Source organism: Phocoena phocoena, chromosome 6 (genome assembly GCF_963924675.1).
Source record: "Phocoena phocoena chromosome 6, mPhoPho1.1, whole genome shotgun sequence".
Lineage (NCBI taxonomy): Eukaryota > Metazoa > Chordata > Mammalia > Artiodactyla > Phocoenidae > Phocoena > Phocoena phocoena.
Window position 1 is genome coordinate 65574477 of NC_089224.1, and position 20483 is coordinate 65594959.

At 42.8% G+C, this 20483-nt stretch overlaps 1 protein-coding gene across 1 annotated transcript in view; it reads left to right on the plus strand.

Annotated features, from left to right (window-relative positions):
- The first annotated feature begins 4919 nt into the window (after positions 1-4919).
- ENTREP1 (endosomal transmembrane epsin interactor 1) overlaps positions 4920-20483 on the plus strand; it is a 60806-nt gene continuing 45242 nt past the window's right edge. The window contains exons 1-2 of the mRNA XM_065879610.1: positions 4920-5333; positions 15653-15709. Of these exons, the coding sequence (XP_065735682.1) occupies positions 4920-5333; positions 15653-15709 (471 nt within the window). The remainder of the gene's footprint in view (positions 5334-15652; positions 15710-20483) is intronic.

Consider the following 20483-nt stretch of genomic DNA (forward strand, 5'->3'; position numbering starts at 1 on the left):
AACCAGTCTGCACCATTATTTCAGAAAAATGGGGTGCCTGGTTTGCCCAGCTCTGCTCAGGGTTACTTTCTTTTCTTCCTTTCTCTCTCTCTCAATTAAAAAAAAAAAAATTCCATAGCTCTTTCCTTGCGAAGTGAATTGTTATTATGGAAGTTGCCATTCCATTTCCCGGACACAATCCTTGTACAAAATTGTACCTCGTGGAAAAACAGGAGACCATGGAACTGGAGGCCTTAAAGTTTAGAATGAAGGACTTTTCATTTTGCCTGGGTATTTTGGGTCTGAAAGTTTACCATTCTGCACCCCAATTCACCTGCTTTGCTTGGTCTCTGCTCTCTTACTGGTGACCTGACAAATCATGGTGATGAGAATGGCTTGATTTCAAAATGCAGGCCTTGGGGACTCCATGTGATTACATGGTCCAGCCTCAGGCCGATGAAGCATCACAAACTTGCACTTGACAGATGAAGCAGTTGAGGCTAGAGAAGCTTGATGCTGCTAAAGTTCACAGAGTGGAGGAGGGGCTAGGGCTCCGGACGTCTGGCTCCTAATATGGTCCCCTTTCCATTAGAACCCAGTGGTCTAAGCCCTTCCTGTGCATTAGAATCACCTGAGCAGCAGTGTCTGCCTGGGGACCAGCCAAACTCCTCCCTCCAACATATTTACATCTCAGTTTGTCTTCAAGCCAAATCCTCTGTCTTCCCCTTCCAGCTAATTTGCTACTTCTTAGTCCCTTCCCATATAAAAATCCCCATGTAAAGATTCTCGAGTCTGGCTACTACCATCCATTAACATTTTTTAAAAATTTGTTAAAATGTAGGCTCCCCATCCTCTCCAGAGTGTCAGATTCCGTGCAGGAGGAGGAAGCCCATGAACCTGCATTTTGACCTGCTTCCGGAGTGGTTATTTAGTCCTTGGACCAAACTCTGCGAAGCTGCTCCAGAGTAGCCATATTAAATGAGGACTTCTAGATTCCATTCTGCCTTACTCAGAGAAGCTCTTCTCCTCCTAAAATGCAAGCACTGGAGGCAGGTTGCCAGGGAACAAGTTTTGAGGAGTTTCTGCAACAGCTCTCACTCTAACGGGGAACAACCTCCTGTAATTAGCTGACACGTTGGGGCTTCTGAGAAATGGTGGGAAGAACTGAAGAGTTTGTGTTAAAGTGCCCGGCGTAACCTGAGTGAGAGAACCTGAATTCCTGGGAGGTAAAAGTCTTTGAGTTTGGGGAGTGGAAAATGAGGTAGAGGGAAGGGAAGAGTTGATGGAAATTTCTCCTCTTCGGATTTGGCTTTGATATTGAGAAAAGCTGGCAGCTGGGTTCCACCCAACAATACACTACAATCGTTGTTTCCTTGAACTTTCACCTACATAATGAAATGCCTGGTCAAATTTTCCATGTGTTCTTCTTTAATTATTTTTAATATTTTTTGGTAAGGGCTTTATTGAGTCATATAGATTCACATGTAATCTTTATTGAGATACAATTCACCCATTTAAAGTGTTCGATTCAATGGTTTTTATTATATGCACAAAGTTATGCAATCATCACCATAATAGATTTTAGATTTTTTTCACCTGAAAAAGTAAACTGACCCTTTAGCTATAACCCTCCCCCAATTCAATCCTCTAACACACCCCCTCTGCCCCCATCCCTAAGCAACCATTAATCTACTTTCTTTCTCTATGGATTTGTCTGCTCTGGAGATTTCATATAAACAGAATCATATAATATATAGTCTTTTGTGACGAGCTTCTTTCACTTAGCATGATGTTTTCAAGGTTCGTTCACGTAGTAGCATGTTCCACTACTTCACCCTTTTTTATTGCTGAAAATACTCCATTGCATGGCTATCCTGCATTTTGTTTATGCAGGAATTCATAAACAAATTCATAAACAATTCATCCATAATACCACATTTTGTTTATTCATTCATCCACATTTGGGTTGCTTCCACCTTTTGGGCTATTGTGAATAAAGCTAATTGTGTCCAAGCTTTTATGTGGATATGTTTTCACTTCTCTTGGGTATACACCTAGGAGTGGAATTACTGGGTCAAATGATAATTCTATGTTTAACTTTTTGAGGAACTGCCAGTCTGTTTTCCAAAATCCTCACTTAATTTTTTAAAGCCAACCTGAAATCAATGGCTCTGAATCATCATATAAGAACTTAGTTACATACAACTCAGCTTGCTCACGTATAAATAAGGACTTATTGTAAGCAACTGCTTGGCAGATGCGAAGAGTCAAGCTTGGGTTATAAAAGTCAAAGCTCAAATACTCAAGAGTGCTATTTGGTATAATCTTAAAGGTTGGAGCAATTTTTTATGGATTTGTGTTTATGAAAAAGAATCTTCACAGCTATAAATGTGGCCAATAACAACAACGTAAAATAAAATTACTGCACAACAACTCTTAATTTGCAGCTTTGAAAAACGTTTAGTGGCCTGAAAAAAGTAAAGCTATTGGATAAAACTATCTAGGGATTTAAGTTACCCTCGGCTATCATCGTTTCTGTATAGGGAAATAGACAAAAAATTTAAGAATAAAGGACTTAGAAATACTTTAAAGTGTTTAAATATAAAATGCAGAGAACTGCACAAAATGTAACTCCATAAATTTCCTCACAGTGAGTCTCACTCATGTAACTGTCGCCCACAGCAAGAAGCAGATGGTTATCAGCTCCCCTGGAGCTCTCCCTTTCCAGCGATTAATCATCCAAAGGAAGAGGATATCTGACTTCTAGCACCAACTTACCCAGACCCAAAGAATACATTTTTTTTTTTTTTTGCGGTACTCGGGCCTCTCACTGTTGTGGCCTCTCCCATTGCGGAGCAACAGGCTCCGGACGTGCAGGCTCAGCAGCCATAGCTCACGGGCCTAGCCGCTCCACAGCATGTGGGATATTCCCGGACCGGGGCATGAACCCGTGTCCCCTGCATCGGCAGGCGGACTCTCAACCACTGCGCCACCAGGGAAGCCCAATAATACATTTTTGACAGTATATTTCAGGTGTCAGGGACTGCCACAGGAATAGATATGTTAAGCTGACAGAATTTCCCAAGACTCACTCAGACTTTTTTATATTTCACAATATAGTAGAATCTTAAAAATTAAATACCTTTAAGCTTGTGCATAAAATAAAATGTACAAACTAGCAAACAAGAAGCTTTCAGTTTAACATCACCTGCCATTTAAGAATATGTACTGTAAAATGTTTTAAAGTGCATGAAACAACATACTTTAAATGTTTATTTTAAAAGACAGGTCCATTTTTTTCTCCAGGATTTGAAGTTTATTTTCAAGAGGAGTTTGTAAAAGAGATCCTTGGTACTATTAATCACAGGTGCTTTATTTATTTTATTTTTTAACATTTTTATTGGAGTATAATTGCTTTACAATGTTGTGTTGGTTTCTGCTGTATAACAAAGTGAATCAGCTATATGTATACATATATCCCCATATCCCCTTCCTCTTGCATCTCCCTCCCACCCTCCCTATCTCACCCCTCTAGGTGGTCACAAAGCACCGAAATGATCTCCCTGTCACAGGTGCTTTAATTATTCCAAAAGTGTACATGTAAACACACATGCACATTGGCAGTGCATCACACTGCGGGCTGAAGTAATGACCAAAATAAATATAGCCTTTGCAAGCAGAGCATAAAAACGGATACACATTTCCTTTGGTTTATTGGACAGGAGGATATAAAATACCCTCACCTTACTGATAAAATGAGAAGCCTAATACAAAGGCTGTCTTACTGCAAAAGCGACACTGCTCTGGTTCTTAACCTGGAAAAAAAAAAAACTATTATGATCATTTTATGTATACGAACACTTTCAACACATAAGAATTCTTCCGAGGGAAGGGTAGACTATTAGGTAAAATCATTTTACAAAGGCGAGTCAGTTTTTTAAGCTCTAAAGTTATCTTATAAATTACCAAAACCAGATTTTTATTAGGCTGTTTCTTTGAAGTTTGGGATTCTACATTCTACCAGGTGATGCCTAATACAGCTCATGAGTCAAGTTGAGTCGGCCACAGAGTGTAACCCTTGCCACGCGCTCCGTGCCGCCCCCGCTTCTTTCTTTCTGGAGGCGGGATACTTCCAAGGTAACCTTGGGCTCCTGCTCGCTCCTACTCTGGTGCAGGGAAAGCACTACCCCCCCCCCCCCACCGCCACGCCCCAACTTCCAGGCGGAGGGGCCGCAGCACAATGTCAGCGCCCGGAAGCCCCACGCGAACAGTGACTTAGCTCTGCGTTGTCCTTCCCCGAAGCCCTGAGCCTTACACTTTTCCCATCAAGTCACCCACAGCTCCTCTTCCTGCCACCCTCTCTCCCCGGGGGAAAAAGTTTAAAGCCAGGCTCCCTTCGTATTAAAGGTTGCCAGAGTTGCTCTCTGGGCTGGACCTGAAGGGGCCGAGGGTCCACAGCGCTTCGGCGGCGCTCCTGTCCCGCCCCAGCTTGGCGGGTGGGGACAGTCTCAGACCGTCGGCTGCCTGTACCTCCGCGCCCAGACTGCCGTTCCTTCCTAGCCCGAGGGACCAATTTTAAATATTGGGGCAGGGCACCTTTCCTGGAGACCGGGGAGCGAGCGTGGGTTCGGCAGGACCCCAAAGGGTGGCGGCACTGCGCGGCGTGAGCGAAAGGCGCGCGTGGGTGTGCCCGGGTGGGAGTGGGGCGCACCCGGGAGGCCGGAGGCGGACCCGCCGGCTGGCAGGTGGGTGCGGCCGGCGGGAGTCGGGGCGGCGGCAGCGGCGGCGGCGGCGGCAGCAGCAGCAAGTGGTTGGGCCGTGCGCATTTCCTTCCCTCCCCCTGGGCCTCAGAGCCCGCCCTCTTGCCCAGTGCGCGGCGCCCGCGGCTCCGCTCCGCGTCCTCTTACCGCCGCCACCGGCCGCTCCTTCCCAGCCCGTCCATGTCCCTGCCCGTGGTGCTCCCGGGCTCCTGCTGCCCTGTGGCTGGGCTCTCGGGCGGGCCGCAGGCCGGGGGCCCGGGCGCCGCGGCGGCCGCCGCCCAGGAGCCGCCGCTGCCCCCGCTACGGCCGCGCTGGCCCCGGGCCGCGCTGCAGCCCCCGGCGCGGCCTCGCTGCGCGGCCACCGCCGCCGCCGCCGGGGTGCTGGCCCCGCCGCCCGCGCTCTCCTCCCGCCGGGCCGCCGCCGCCGCCGCCGCGGCCCCCGGCTCGGCGCTGCTGCCCGCTCGCCCGCTGTTGTCGCTCGGTCTGCTGCAGCTGATCCTGGGCTGCTGTATGGTGGCACTCAGCTTCGGGGCGCTGTCGCTGAGCAGCTCCCCGCAGGTGAAGAACTCGTGCCCGTTCTGGGCCGGCTCTTCGGTGAGTGCCGCGCGTGCCCCGCTCAGTTCGGCAGGGCCCACCCGGGGAGCAGGGGGGCTCAGGCCGTTCGCCTCCACTGCCCCGTGATTGATCGCCCCAGGGCTGCCCTTCGGGAGCACAGCCTCTCAGGCCAGTTGAAGTTTTTGGAGGCGTTGAGGCTGGGGAAAAATAAAGGGGTAAGAGAGAGAGGAATTCTGGGGTGAATTGGGTTGCACCTGGACAGTGTCTATTCCTTGTAGGCTAAAGGGTTTTGTTGTTCCTGTCAAACTAATAGAATAAACCCGATTTCCGGCTCTTTGGGAGATTGGAAGGATGGGGGTGGGTGACAAAAAAGCGGGAAGAAAATGAATAAACTTCTTTCAGCTATTGAGTATTTACTTCGCTGACAACGTCGGCACGGGGAGGGCAAGGATCTTGATCTGTTTTGTTCACTGATGTATCAACAGTGCCTGGCACATAGTAGGAGTATTTGTGGGATGGATGAAGTGACAGGTTGGCGCACGTCACTTGTTTTTATTCCGGACTAAGGCACAAGTAAATGTGAAGTGTCTGGTGTAGGCTAGCTCCACTGTATCTGGGGACGAGTTCAGGAGGTAATAACAGGGTGTGTGAACGCACCCACGTACTTGGTCATTAAAGGAGGGCCCTAAGCCCGCACTAGGTTCCTCGAGCCACGCAGACTGATGGGCAGAATTTAATTCTCCAGAACCCGAACCCATCGTGGATGAGCTTGCCGAAGTCCCAACTAGCTGGAGATGTCTGCCCCGCTCCGGTACAGGCCCTACCGGCCCTGCCTCCTCGGACAGGAAGGCTGTTCTGGGGCAAAAGGCTGCTGCCCTCGAGCGTTTATGGAAACGGGTGGCTGCTCGTCCCTGCCTCCTAACGATTTCACAGCTTCCAAGGCATCCTGCGTCTTGAGGTTTGCTGAGGATTGAGAGACCTGGAAATAGGTTTTCGTGGAATGATTGTGGAAGATGAATATTTAAAGTAAACGGCCTTTCTCTAAACTAAATCTAAAAGCCTGGCAATGCCTATAGTTTTTACTAAGATCTGTAATGAATGTATATTTTGAACGGCTGAAAATTGTCCTTGCAGGTCCACACAAACCCAGATTCAAGACCAAATTTTAAGAATATAGGGAGAAATAGTTGAACCCAAAGTAATTGTTTGAATAAGACCTGTAAGAACATTAGGTACCTAGAGCCTGGCCTGGCATTTTATACTTAAACTGATGCCAGTTTGTTCTTTTTGAAATACTTTAATGCTGGATGATCTTACTGTGGTGGGTGGAATTCACAATCTGTGCATCGTGTAAAAGGAATCCCACCCTCCTGGCCCTACCCTTGGGCTCTCCCACTGGCCTCTGGGAGTCCTTTAAAACTTCAGAAAGAGGAGTATTCCCAACATGGTAGGGATTAGATCCGTTATGCTCCTTAGTCCACTTGTCAGACTAAATTCAGCCAAATGGTGGCTGCATTTTATTTCTCTAAATATCATGGGGCAGAAGTGACTCTTGCATACATTTTTAGGGATTTGCTCTTTGTAAAATCGTAATCTCTTGTCTTCTCAAAGATAGCTAGTAAAAAAAAAAAAAAAAAAGATAGCTAGTTTAGGATTATTGAAAACTATTTTTTTCTCTCCTAAAATTAAACCCCTAAATCAGTGTACTATTGTGAATTATTTCAGAGGTAAATACACTTTAGATGTCAGTCAAGCCATAGTTAGATTTGATGAACTATTAAAAAAGAAAAAAAAAAGAGGAATCAACCAGAAGATAAAGGCTGCTAGCTTGGGCCTGCTGGCTGGGCACACCCTTGTCTCTGGGACCCAGCAAACCAGAGCAGGGAAAGAATGAGTGATTTGGAACTAAGTCTCTTCCACAGGGTCCTTTTCCCACACTGTGCCCCCAACTCTATACGCAAACTTGCAACTGTTTGTTATTCTTATTTGTTGTGGCCTGTTTCTGAGGTTGTCCTCAGAATTTGCAAAGTGACAACAGAACCAACAGATAGTACATGTCCGGAACAACTGAATAGGGTTTGAGAATGGCATTAAGCCTCATGACTCTCCTGGTGTTGCAGGAAAAAAATCTCAGCAGTAGCATACCTTTTGAATTTATGTGTGTGAGAGAGATGTTTTTTTTTTAAACTCTGCTTTATGGAAAATTTTAAATTTATTCAAACACTGTACAATGAATCTTCATATACCCCTCACCCAGCTCTAACAGTTGTTTTATCTCCTGTACCTCTTTCTGGCTCTGCTGCCGGCTCTGTGTGTTCTTTTTTTTTGGGTGCACCGGGCAGCTTGTGGGATCTTAGTTCCCCGGGCTCTCGGCAGTGAAAGCGCAGAGTCCTAACCACTGCACCACCAAGGAATTCCCTTTATGTGTTCTGATGACTCCAGAAGGATGGGTGTTCTAAGCAGGGTAGAAATTAGCTTCAGCATGCCCTCTCATCCATTTGTCAGATTCACTTCCCACGTTATTTTGAAACAAATCTCAGACATCACATCATTACACCTGTAAATATTTCAATACATGTATGTTTTTAAAAAGAAAATATAAGTGGACTAGAGAGACAGCAGAGAAGTGACCAGGAAGTCTTAAGAACCCCACTCTACCTTTAAAATTTTATTTTGAAAATTTAAAATCTCAACACATATAGAAAGAACCCCCATTGACCCGTCACCCAGCTTCAGTAGTTATCAACGTTTACATGGTCACTGTATACTCACACCCACTCCCCCTTGGTAACACCCACTGGATTATTTTAAGGCAAATTATTTTAAGGTAAATATTCAGCATTAAATATTTCAGAATGTATTTCTAAAAGAAAGGGGCTTAATAGTTAAAAGGAAGGGGCTTGATAGCACGTTGTAACTAATTTAAAGACAGCTAAACTGAAGTTTTTATGAGAAAAGCTTAAGAATTATGACTTGAGGACTGCAGATTTTTTTTTAAATGACAGCTTTATTGAGATATAATTCACATTCCATTTAAATCTACTTATATTACCCATTTAAAGTATGCAGTTCAATGATTTTTATTAAATTCACAGTTTTGCAACCATCTCCACAATCAATTTTAGAAAATTTTCATCACCCCCCAAGAGAAACCCTGTAGCCATTAACAGTCATACCCCATTTCTTCCTTACTCCATTATCCCTAAGCAACCGCTGATCAATTTACTTTATGTCTCTATGGATTTGTTATTCTGGCCATTCCATATAAATGGGGTCATACAACAAATGGTCCTTTGTGACTGGCTTCTTGCACTTGGCATAACGTTTTCAAGGCACATCCATGTTGTGACATGTATCACAACTTCATTCCTGTTTATGGACAAACGAGATCCCATTGTGTTGTTATACCATGTTTTATTTATCGCTCAGAAGTTTGACTGGCATATGAAAGTAGGTAGTTGAGTGGCAGTGCCAGCTTAAGTCTAAGGTTACTTCAAACCCACGTAGGAACACAGTAGAAGGATATCCTCATATTTCAAGCTTTGAATGACCATTATATGCCTGAGTCTGCTGTATCAACTAAGTCAGCAAATCTTTTGGCTGCAGTAAAAATTTTGCTCATAAGGGACAAATATATTCATTTGAAAGGACTATTTTGTTAAACACACTATAGTTCAAGAATATTTTTCCCTATATACTGCTGTAAGTGTTATTCTCACCTTGAGCCCGAGATTTGGAGTCTTCCTTCACTTGTCTGAACCTTGAAGGTGTATTTTATCTATTGTAATATATGTTTGAGAATTAACAAGTCCTATAAAGACTCTTTTCCCTTTACATACTTACTTTCAACAACTTGAAGGGAGTGGGGTTTTTTTTGTTTTTTTTGTTTTTTTTTTTTGTTATTTTGCAGTACGCGGGCCTCTCACTGTTGTGGGCTCTCCCATGGCTCCGGACGCGCAGGCTCAGCGGCCATGGCTCACGGGCGCAGCCGCTCCGCGGCATGTGGGATCTTCCCAGACTGGGGCACGAACCCGTGTTCCCTGTATCGGCAGGCGGACTCTCAACCACTGCGCCGCCAGGGAATCCCGAAGGGAGTGTTTTTAATGTGCTCATTGTTTTTGAGCACTCTGTGATCATTTATTTTCTTGCTGGTGTCCTTGGTTAATGACTCAATCTATTATTATTCCCAAAGTTCATGAGACTAAGCGAGTAGACACTTTACAAACATGCTGAAGTTTGACCCAGGTGAGGGCAGAGGGAGGATCTCCATGTTCGTGTTCAGGCCACGCTATCCTGGCTCCTGATTTGGAGGCATAGTTAGCTAATAGTAGTTAGATTCCCCTGGGACTACGGGAGACCAGCCTACCACATTGTTTTAGATTAATGGAAGAGTAGAGAGAGTTGCATTGGTTCGTGTCTCCCTCAAAAAACAAAATTCCTGACTCTGATGATGTATATGATCCTTGGGAGATATTTCAGGCAAGTGGTAGAGAATTAGTTATTGTTTTTTGTTTTTCTCTGGGGGCCCTAATAGCCTTTATCATCTACATACATTCATGTCTCTCTGTTGAAGTCACTGACCTGAACTCATGGTCCCCCCTCCCTTGAGTCTGTGATTCTTTGGCAAGATTCCAGTTCCTTATAAAGAGACAGACATTGGTGAACCTTAAGGTAAACCTATTAAAAAAATTTACAATGACAATGTAAAAAAAAAGAATGAATGGTCCAGAGTGGAAACTAACACAAAAATTCTAGTCTCTACCAGTTAAACAACATTAAGTACATTTTTTTTCTATCATAATCATCAAATACTACTTTAATATTGAAGGAGTATTTTTAAGTATAACTTTTGAGATGAATTTAATTTTCTTTGGTCCTTTATTTTACACAACAGCAGAGTCACATGATAAGTTCTTTTTCTAATTGGAGTATAATTGCTTTACAATATTGTGTTAGTTTATACTGTACAGCAAAGTGAATCAGCTATACGTATACATATATCCCCTCCTTTTTGGACTTCCTTCCCATTTAGGCCCCCACAGAGCACTGAGTGGAGTTCCCTGTGCTATACAGTAGGTTCTCATTAGTTATCTGTTTTATACATAGTAGTGTATATATGTCAATCCCAATCTCCCAATTCCTCCCACCCCACCCCCTTTCCCCCTTGGTATCCATATGTTTGTTCTTCTCTACGTCTGTGTCTCTATTTCTGCTTTGTAAATAAGATCGTCTGTACCCATTTCTTCAGATTTCACATATATGCGTTAATATATGATATTTGTTTTTCTCTTTCTGACTTACTTCACTCTGTATGGCAGTCTCTAGGTCCATCCATGATGATAAGTTCTTGAGCAAGTCATTGAGCCTCTCAACCTCAGTTACTCATCTGTAAAATGAGTGGGATGATTCTTGCCTCAGAATTGATTTTGTGAGAGTGTAATTAGAGAACATTTAGGAAAATGCTTCGTTGCTGAGTCCTAGCCCCAGGCCTGGCACATACTAGAACTTCTATCAATGTTTTTTAAACATCAAGGCAATATTTAATTAAGATAAGGTGAACAGGCTAATTCTGTTTGTTTGTTTGTTTGTTTTTTGGTGGGACATTGTGGTAACCAACAAGCATACATGAGAAATACCCAGTTGTCCACTTTGTCAGATCTTTTACTGAGTTACCCTGGGCAGATAAAGAATGATACATGCACACATACATTTAAAAAATATATCCAGTGTAAAAGCTATAGGGCAAGATTGGTTATTAAGAAGTGGGACACCTATAACATGGCTCTTTTTAACTCTATGTTTAGATATGGCAACTTTTGACAAACAATTCAGAACATTTTTGCCCTAAGGTATGTTAATGGATTAACACAGAAAAATAAGGTAGTAGAATTACATGCTTTTGACTTTAATGATTTGATTTTTAAGCTGGAAAGTTAAGGCACATTCACCACTTATGGTGGGTAACAGTGATTCTTGCCTGGAGTATCGTAGAATCCTTCTTTGCAACATCAGAAAAAAAGAAAGGCCTCTGCTTTTCCCCATAAGCTACAAAGAATGGGTCACAAGTGAGTGAAACCAAAATTGTAATAAATCTCATTATAGTGATATAGAGATAATTTGGTGTTAGAAAATAGGTTCTTGCCTGTTTATTCCGAGCAAGTTGCATCTTGCACTGGGTGGAAAGAATGCTGATGGAGTTGCTTTTTGCTGTTGATGTACTCTTTCAAGAAGCACGGGAGTGAAAAATATGTTTAGGCTTACATAGTCATCTTTGAGCAAGTTCATCTCCTGTTTTTGACCTTCATTCATTCATTTATTCATCATCCATTCAGTTGTTCGTTGACTCTTGCCATAACTAATTGAGTGCCTCTAGCAGCCTTTAGTGGTACTTGAGTGAATATTCAGAGATCCAAGCCCTCATGAGATTGCAAGTGAGTGTAGAACACAATTGAAGAAGGAATAGCGTTACTGGGTAACGGAAGGCCAGTGTTAAGGGATCTTGAGTCCCTTCTGATGGAGCTCCAGCTGCTGCTGCTGTTGATGGAAGCGGAGACATTGAATACGCTGCCTCTTCCTCTTTCACTTCCCCATCCTCTCTCCCCAGTCATGAATTGCACACCCCTCCCCGAAATGTGAACCTCCATTCCCTTCAGTCTTGAGCTCTTAAACGATTCATCCCCAGCTGCAGCACTTTTATTCCACATTCCAGAGGCTTCCTACTTCCTCTGCTTCCCCTTCTCTATCTCACCACTCACGCGGTTCCCCAAGTGTGTTGGGCTTACTTAATCTTGAAGAATGGGAGGGCAGGGCTCAGGACTGAGGTGGATGTAACTACAACTCCCACCTACAACTAGAATGTAGTTTCTTGAAGCATCCTGTAAAGAAGGGTGGTTTACAAAAATCCTGTTGAAATTTAACATTTGTGTGTGCTGAGTCTACAAAACAGTTCAAATGGAAGTGATATCTTTAAGTATTTTGTCTTCCAACCCATGAATGTGGTATATGTCTTGATTTATTTGGATCTTTAATATTGATCAATAAGCTTTATATTTCTTCCTACTGAGGTCTTAAGTTTCTTTGTCACATATATTTTGAGATTGTTGATATTTCTTTTTTTTTAAATTTATCTTATTTTTTATTTATTTAGTTTTGGCTGTGTTGGGTCTTCGTTGCTGTACGCAGGCTTTCTCTAGTTGCAGTGAGTGGAGGCTACTCTTCTTTGCGGTGCGTGGGCTTCGCATTGCGGTGGCTTCTCTTGTTGCGGAGCACGGGCTCTAGGTGCATGGGCTTCAGTAGTTGTGGCACGCGGGCTCAGTAGTTGTGGCTCACGGGCTCTAGAGTGCAGGCTCAGTAGTTGTGGCACATGGGCTTAGCTGCTCGGCAGCATGTGGGATCTTCCCGGACCAGGGCTCGAACCCTTGTCTCCTGCTTTGGCAGGCGGATTCTTAACCGCTGCACCATCAAGGAAGTCCCAACAATTATGTTTTAAATTTAGTTTGCTCATATATGCAAAGTCCTCTCTAAAGAGAAAGGGAGGGAGGGAGGGAGGGAGGGAGGGAGGAAGAAAACTATCTAGCTTAGGGGACTTCTCTGGCGGTCCAGTGATTAAGACTTCTCCTTCCAATGCAGGGGGTGCGGGTTCGATCCCTTGTCGGGAGCTAAGATCCCACATGCCTTGGGGCCAAAAAACCAAAGCATAAAGCAGAAGCAATATGGTAACAAATTCAACAAAGACTTTTAAAATGTTCCACATCGAAAAAATCTTTAAAGAAAAAAAGACTCTGTGCTCCCAATGCAGAGGGCCCTGCTTTGATCCTTGCTCAGGGAACTAGATCCCGCATGCCACAACTAAAGATTCCACATGCCACAACTAAAGATTCCGCATGCCACAACTAAAGATAATGCATTCCAGAACTAAAGATTCCGCATGCTGCAACTAAAGATCCCGCATGTGGCAACAAAGATCCTGCATGCCGCAACTAAGACCCGGCGCAGCCAAAGATAAATAAATAAATAAAAATAATAAATAATAAATAAATAAATAAAATTCTTGAGTTTAAAAAGAAAGAAAGAAAGCTTAGTTCTTTTGTCCTAGAGACCCTTCATTTGAAATGATAATTGTATCTGTCATGATCTATTAAAAACATTTTATTTATTTATGTACTTATTATACACATGCCCCTTTCAACCTAGCAACGCTACTCCTGGGACTTTATTCAGCAGAGATAAAAAGCACTTGTTTGTAAGGATATATGACCATGATGTTTACTGCAACATTGTTTGGGGGCAAAAAACTGGAAAAAGAGTGAATATCCATGAATATGGAAATGATTGAATACATTAGGTAGTGGTTGTACAAAGGAATATTATGTAACCATTAAATGGAAATGAATGAGAGCTAGTTCAGTAAACATGAAGTGATTTCCAGTGAAGTATTTGTTGAGAGAGAAAAAGAAGAGGAGGAAGAGTATCTTTTATGATTTGTTTTTTTTTTTGTAAATGTCATACCCCTGTGCATGTGTGTGTATAATTCAAAGCCAAGTAAGGAACCTGGACCCCAAGATGTCATGGATTCCAAGTTCCAATTTGTAAGTAGATGTCACCCATACCCTCTAGACAAGCCCCACCAAGTGTGTTTCCAGGAAGAAATCGTTTAGAGGAAGGAAATACCCTACTGAATTTAAGAAGATGAAAGGATATAGTGCCCAGTGAGCAGGCAGCTGATAGTATGTTTAAACATAGATGTGATACAAAGAAATTGTCTCCTGTCTGCCCATATATGTTTTGTGTGTGTGTGTGTGTGTGTGTGTGTGTGTGTTTTTTTTTTTTTGCGGTACGTGGGCCTCTCACTGCTGTGGCCTCTCCTGTTGCAGAGCACAGTCTCCGGACACGCAGGCACAGTGGCCATGGCTCACGGGCCCAGCCGCTCCGCGGCATGTGGGATCCTCCCAGACCGGGGCACGAACCCATATCCCCTGCATTGGCAGGAGGACTCTCAACCACTGCGCCACCAGGGAAGCCCCATGTATATTTTTTGGTCCTCGATATAAATGGGTAGACTTGTCCTCTACTGGTTTGTTGTGAAATGATTACCCTCGGTCAATAAATGGAGAAGAGAGAGTATGGCAGGTAGGCCTGTGAGCTTTGGGTTTCAAGTAGCACTGTCCTTACTGATTTGTAGTTAAATAAATAGTTATTGTGAAATGGTGCATTTGAATGATTTTGGTGAAAAGTGCACTTGAAAGAAAATCCTCATAACTGCTTTCAGCAGATACACTTTATTACGTACACAAAGGTCATCAGAGTGACCCTGGGCTGAATAATTACTTTGCTTATCCTTTCCTAACTGCTTAGTGAACTGTGTTATTCAAAAGGCTGATGTTGTCCTCCAGATTACGTTTTGGCAAAATGCTGGTTCTTCTTTACTGAGGATTTTAGGTTATTGTTTATTGATGTGTCGTTTTGCAACATGAGATATTTCTCACTGTAGTCTCTCCGCCTTTGAGGAATAAAGGTTCAGGAACATTTACTAATTGCCAATCATGTGACAAGCACTTTGCTAGGAGCTGGGGATTCAGAGAGACAGGACAGGCATTCATAGTCAGTGGGCAAGACAAAAATGCGATGAGTTTTTTTTTGGGAAAAAGTTATATGTAGAGGGCTTACAGGAGTGTGGAGTGTTAAGATTAATATGGCTTATCAGAGATGATGACTGTGTGTTGGGGCCTTGCAGAATGCATAGGAGTTCTCAGGCAGCTAGGAGGGGAGTTGGGAAGAGAGGACTCTGTGGCAAAGAGAAGCACAAAGTCCTGGAATGTCTAGAGCCTGGCCAGTCTGAGGAAGGACAAGTTTGCCTGGAAGGAGGGTGGGTCAGGAGTACATGGAAACCAGGCTTGAGAAGTAGGCAGGGGAAGATCCTGGAAGGCCTTGTTTACCATTTTGAGGAATTGACTTGTCCCGTGAAGTATGGGTACCTACCAAATGAAGGGAGGGTTGCAGCCAGACATTCTTTTTATGCGGCTGACTCTGGTGACAGATTAGGTGCTACTGGGGGCAGGAAACCTGGATAGGAAATACTGATTCCTTAACTCAGAGGATAGGCTAGTTTCTGTTTGTATGTTCTTAACTGACCTTAAGAAAAAACATACGCAGTCAGTGAAAAAGTTTCCGGAACTTGGACAAGAAAGATAGTCTAAAACCATATACCAGGGCTCATGTAATCAACAGGAATATTAAATGTTTGAGTTAGAAGCCTTTGAAATTTCAGTATTTTAAAAAAATATATACTTCAGAGACTGGGGATTAGTTTATTGGAATTGGTCCCTTTTCTAGATTTATGATCCTGTTTATCCTTGTAGGTGATACTCTCTGGAATCATAGGATTAACAACTTGGAAACGGCCTATGATACTCCTGGTATGTACTGATCTTATAAATTTTTACCCTTTGTAAAATGTGCTGTTTATGAAGTCAGTTGAAATAAATTGTTGAGGAAGTGCTAAAGCTTCCTTGTTCATTAAAAAAAGAAGTTAACAGTGAACAATATTAGAAGCCAGATGTTCTCATGACAGTAAAGTAGGATGATAATTTTGCTGCTTTTCTGATTCACTTTAAGCTTCTTATATACCCAATTCTATACATGTTTTTCAAGTTCCAGGGTTAGATCTATTGTAAAGATATAACAAAAGCAAAGCAAAACAAAACTAAATGGCTGGGACTTCCCTGGTGGTTCAGTGGTTAAGAATCTACCTTCCGGGACTTCCCTGGTGGCACAGTGGTTAAGAATCCACCTGCCAGTGCAGTGGACACAGGTTTGAACCCTGGTCCGGGAAAATCCCACATGCTGCGGAGCAACGAAGCCCATGTGCCACTACTGAGTCTACTCTCTAGAGCCCGCAAGCCACAACTACTGAGCCCGTGTGCTGCAACTACTGAAGCCCGCATGCCTAGAGCCCGTGCTCTGCAACAAGAGAAGCCACCACAATGAGAAGCCTGCGCACTGCAACGAAGAGCAGCCCCTGCTCACTGCAACTAGAGAAAGCCCACACGCAGCAATGAAGACCCAACGCAGCCAAAAATAAATAAATTAAAAAAAAAAAAAAAAAGAATCCATCTTCCAATGCAGGGGACGTGGGTTTGATCCCTGGTCAGGGAACTAATATCCCACATGCTGTGGAGAAACAGCCCATGTGCTGCAACTACTGAGCCTGTACACTCTGGAGCCTGCGTGCCACAACTAGAGAGAAGCCTGTGCGGCGCAACGAAGAGCCCGCGTGCTGCAAGTAATAACCCAAAGCAGCCAAATTAATTAATTAATTAATTTAAGAAATAGTCTTAAAAAAAACCCCACTAAACAGCTTACTCTGGGCATTTTGAACATACACAAAAGTAAAGGGAATGATATAATGAACTCCCTGTACCAATCATCCAGCTTCAACAATTATCAATCCTTAGCCAATCTTGTTCAGTTAGACCCTTACCCATTCCCCACCCCTTCCACGTTCTTTTAAAGCAAATCTCAGCTTAAATCATAAATACATTGTTTTTTATTGTTACAGTACTTTGGTTGGGCAATCTCAGAATTTCCTTGCTTAGATTTCCTATATTCTCTCTTTATCACACCTATATTATATGTTCATCGTAATAGAGACATATATTGTTGACTTTATCCTTTTTTTAGTTATTCAGATAAAATTCACGTACTATAAAATTAACCATTTTAAAGTGTACAATTCGATGGCATTTAGTAAATTCCCATCCTTTATTTTTATTTATGTCCTTTTGATTCAGGGAATACTATAAAAAAATAGACAAATGCCAATGGAGAGGCCAACTTACAAGGATGAGGTAGAGGATCTAGGAAATTTAATTTGAAGTATGTTTAAAAATTTTATTTTTCTGTATAGCATCTCTTATGTTTCTCCCATCCATTTTGAAATAGGGTTAAATAATTTTCTGAATTCATTCCATTTATATACATAACGCAGCCAGGCTGTCCTTCAGACCACTGTTTGCTAAGTGATGGGTAACAAATATAAAACTAGTTAAATTCTTAAATACAAGGAGATGAAGCCCATTTCAGGATACAGTGAGAATAATGGAGCCCAATACTGTGTTGATGATCTTGAAAAACTGAACTGAAGAGTTTTCAGACCCACAAGACAATGCAGGCAACATTTTACAGGTCCATCAATTATTGCATTTGGTGAAACTTTGTTAATATTTCCAGAAGGAGTAAATGATTGATATAGCGTTTTAATATATTAGACATGAGGATATGAGAAAATGAGGCTTTGGATGAGTCTTACGGCATGTGTTATGAGTGCTTGGGGTTTGTTTTACAGCTCTCTAGGTTTACAGTCACTGCAGAAAAATTTTTGATGGTGTTTGATGTTTACACTAATATTTGGTTATAGGCATCATCTTTGCACTGTCCTTTTTCATTGGGTCAATATTGAAATACTCAGTAATACGAACCTCAGGTATTTAAAATCAGAAAACTATATAATCTAATGCTATTTGTACTTTTAAAATTCCAAATGGTGAAGAGAATATGAGTGCTTGTTCTAGATAGATATTAAGAAAGTCCACCTTTTAACATATTTCTTTCTTTAACATTGTTTTCTTTTGGAAAGGTGCCCTTGTAAATTTATTATGTGAGCTCAAGCAACTTTAAATGAAAATGACCTTAATAAAAATGTATTTCTCATCCTTGTTAAGTATATGTACTTTGTCACAAAGTTGTAACCAGTCTGTACATACCATGTTGTACTCTGCTTTTTCTGTTTAATATGAAATTAAGTTCACATTAGTAGCTGTTGTTTCCGTGTACGAGGAGTCCACATGCCTATCGCTTAGAATTGCTATGCAGCATTTTGTCATATTTCTGTATTACCATCAGTCATAAGCCTGTTGGACATCTGAGCTTCGAAGTTTTGACTGTTATGAATTATGTATTTAGAAGGTCATTTAGTGATCATTTTGAAATGTTAACTAACATCAGTTTATAAAGAAGATAAATTAATTGGCAGGAATTGTGCAAAGGAAAACTTTCTGAGTATATCAGTAGGTCATCTGAGCCTTAGTCAGTATCATAGAGGAAAAAACAGTCCATGGGAATCTTAGTCGTATATTATTATAACCTCTGCCAAATGTTTTTGTTATGTTAAAAAGCCAGATGAAAGAAACTGACGCACCAGTCAGACACTCCTAGTTTGAGTCCTAGTTCATTTACGGAAGAGCTATGTCACTGTGCAAGCCACTTAGCTTCTCTGAGTCTAGTTTTCTTTTCTGAACAGAGGATAATCTAGTGACCCTCAATGGATACTTTACCTTTTTTTTTTGGTTCCCCACGCATCCCCCTTTCTGCTTTTAGGGAATCTGCCATCAGACGATTTGAGTGGGAGGCTGTGTTCATTAGAGAAGCCAGAAGTGCCCGTGTGTTTTTGCAGACCCGGGCTGGGCTGGTCAGAGTCACAGCCCTACCGCCATTCACGTCCCACACTCTACCTACAGGGGCGCCTTCTGACTCTGACACAGCCAGGCTGTCCTTCACAAACCTAGGACTTCCTTTCCCTAGCTGTTTGCTTGGCTGCCTTCTTCTCTTCTGGGTCTCAGCTCAGCAGTCATCTCAAGAGAGAGACCTTCCTTGACCACCTGATTGCGGTGACCCCTCCTCTGTGCCCCTCACCGGGTCCCAGCACTGAATACTGGCTTCTTCTTGGTCTGTAAGTAGCCTGAGTGTGCCTCACCTGTCTCCCCCAGTAGATGGTCAGTCAGTTCTGTGAGGACAGAGGTCTCTCCCCAGGACCACTGTGCTCAGGGCACACATAGGTTTGAACGGTGACAGTAATTTGGCAACCAATAAGAAATTCAGATCCTGGGTTAGTTCTCCAAGTTTCTTTTTTACATTTGTCTTAAATTTTTCTCACTCGTTTTTGTTCACTTGAAATTTGTATTTACCACCTTTTAACTTCAGGGTGGTTAGAGAGTATTTTGGTAGTGGAGTTTGGGAGGGGGCTGGTTGGTCTCTTTAGGGGCTTTCAAGAGGCAAGCTGTTCTCATTTTGAGTTGTTGGGTGTCTAGAACATTTGAACACTTCCTTTTGAGAGCGTTTATGTTTGTGCTCCCTCTTTGTGTTTGTTTCAGTGATTACATCAGGTTTATACTGGTTTGAACAAAGAAGGTCAGTTTGACCTAGTTCCTTCAAACTCAAGTTTTCATGGAAACTCAGAGTTGGAAGATTTCATTCACTGGGTCCTCTTCTTTCTACTGAGAGAATACTCAGGTGTCCAGAACAAAATAATAATTTTGGGAGACACTCTGAGAATGTTTGTAGCTATTTTGGGCTGTGACTGGGATTAAGGTTGGGGGTGTGTGCATGTGTGTGTATGGTATTCTATCAAGAATACTTGTGTATTTTCCATCAAGAGCAAACATTTTCCTTTTTTTTGCGGTACGCAGGCCTCTCACTGTTGTGGCCTCTCCCGTTGCAGAGCACAGGCTCCGGACGCGCAGGCTCAGCGGCCATGGCTCACGGGCCCAGCCGCTCCGCGGCATGTGGGGTCTTCCCGGACTGGGGCACGAACCCGCGGCCCCTGCGTCGGCAGGCAGACTCTCAACCACTGCGCCACCAGGGGAGCCCAAACATTTTCCATTTTAAAAGAATGTTCCTTATATTTTCTAGATATCATTCAGTTTTCATTGTAATGAAATGTTTTAGACTTGTTTAGAAATCACAGACTCAGTGCTGGGAATGACCTCAAAGACTGCCTTACTTAGGCACCTCAGTTGGAAAACAGAATTGTCTTGATAAGATAGTTACTGAATTGGTGGACAGGACCCGGGCTGGTGTCCTAACCAGGGTGGAGACCCCCTGTCTCTGCCAGGAAGGTTCTTTCTCCTATTGGATTTGCACAGCCAGTAACAAAACTGATGCTGAGACTGGAACAGCACAAGCTTTTCTTTTTTTGTTTTTTTTAACTATAAAGATGTTTTTATTTTATTTTTTTTCACATCCTTATTAGAGTATAATTGCTTTACAATGTTGTGTTAGTTTCTGCTGTATCACAAAGTGAATCAGCTATATGTATACATATATCCCCATATTCCCTCCCTCTTGAGCCTCCCTCCCACCCTGGAACAGCACAAGCTTTATGGGATGGCCAAAGGATGGAGAAGAGGAAACCTA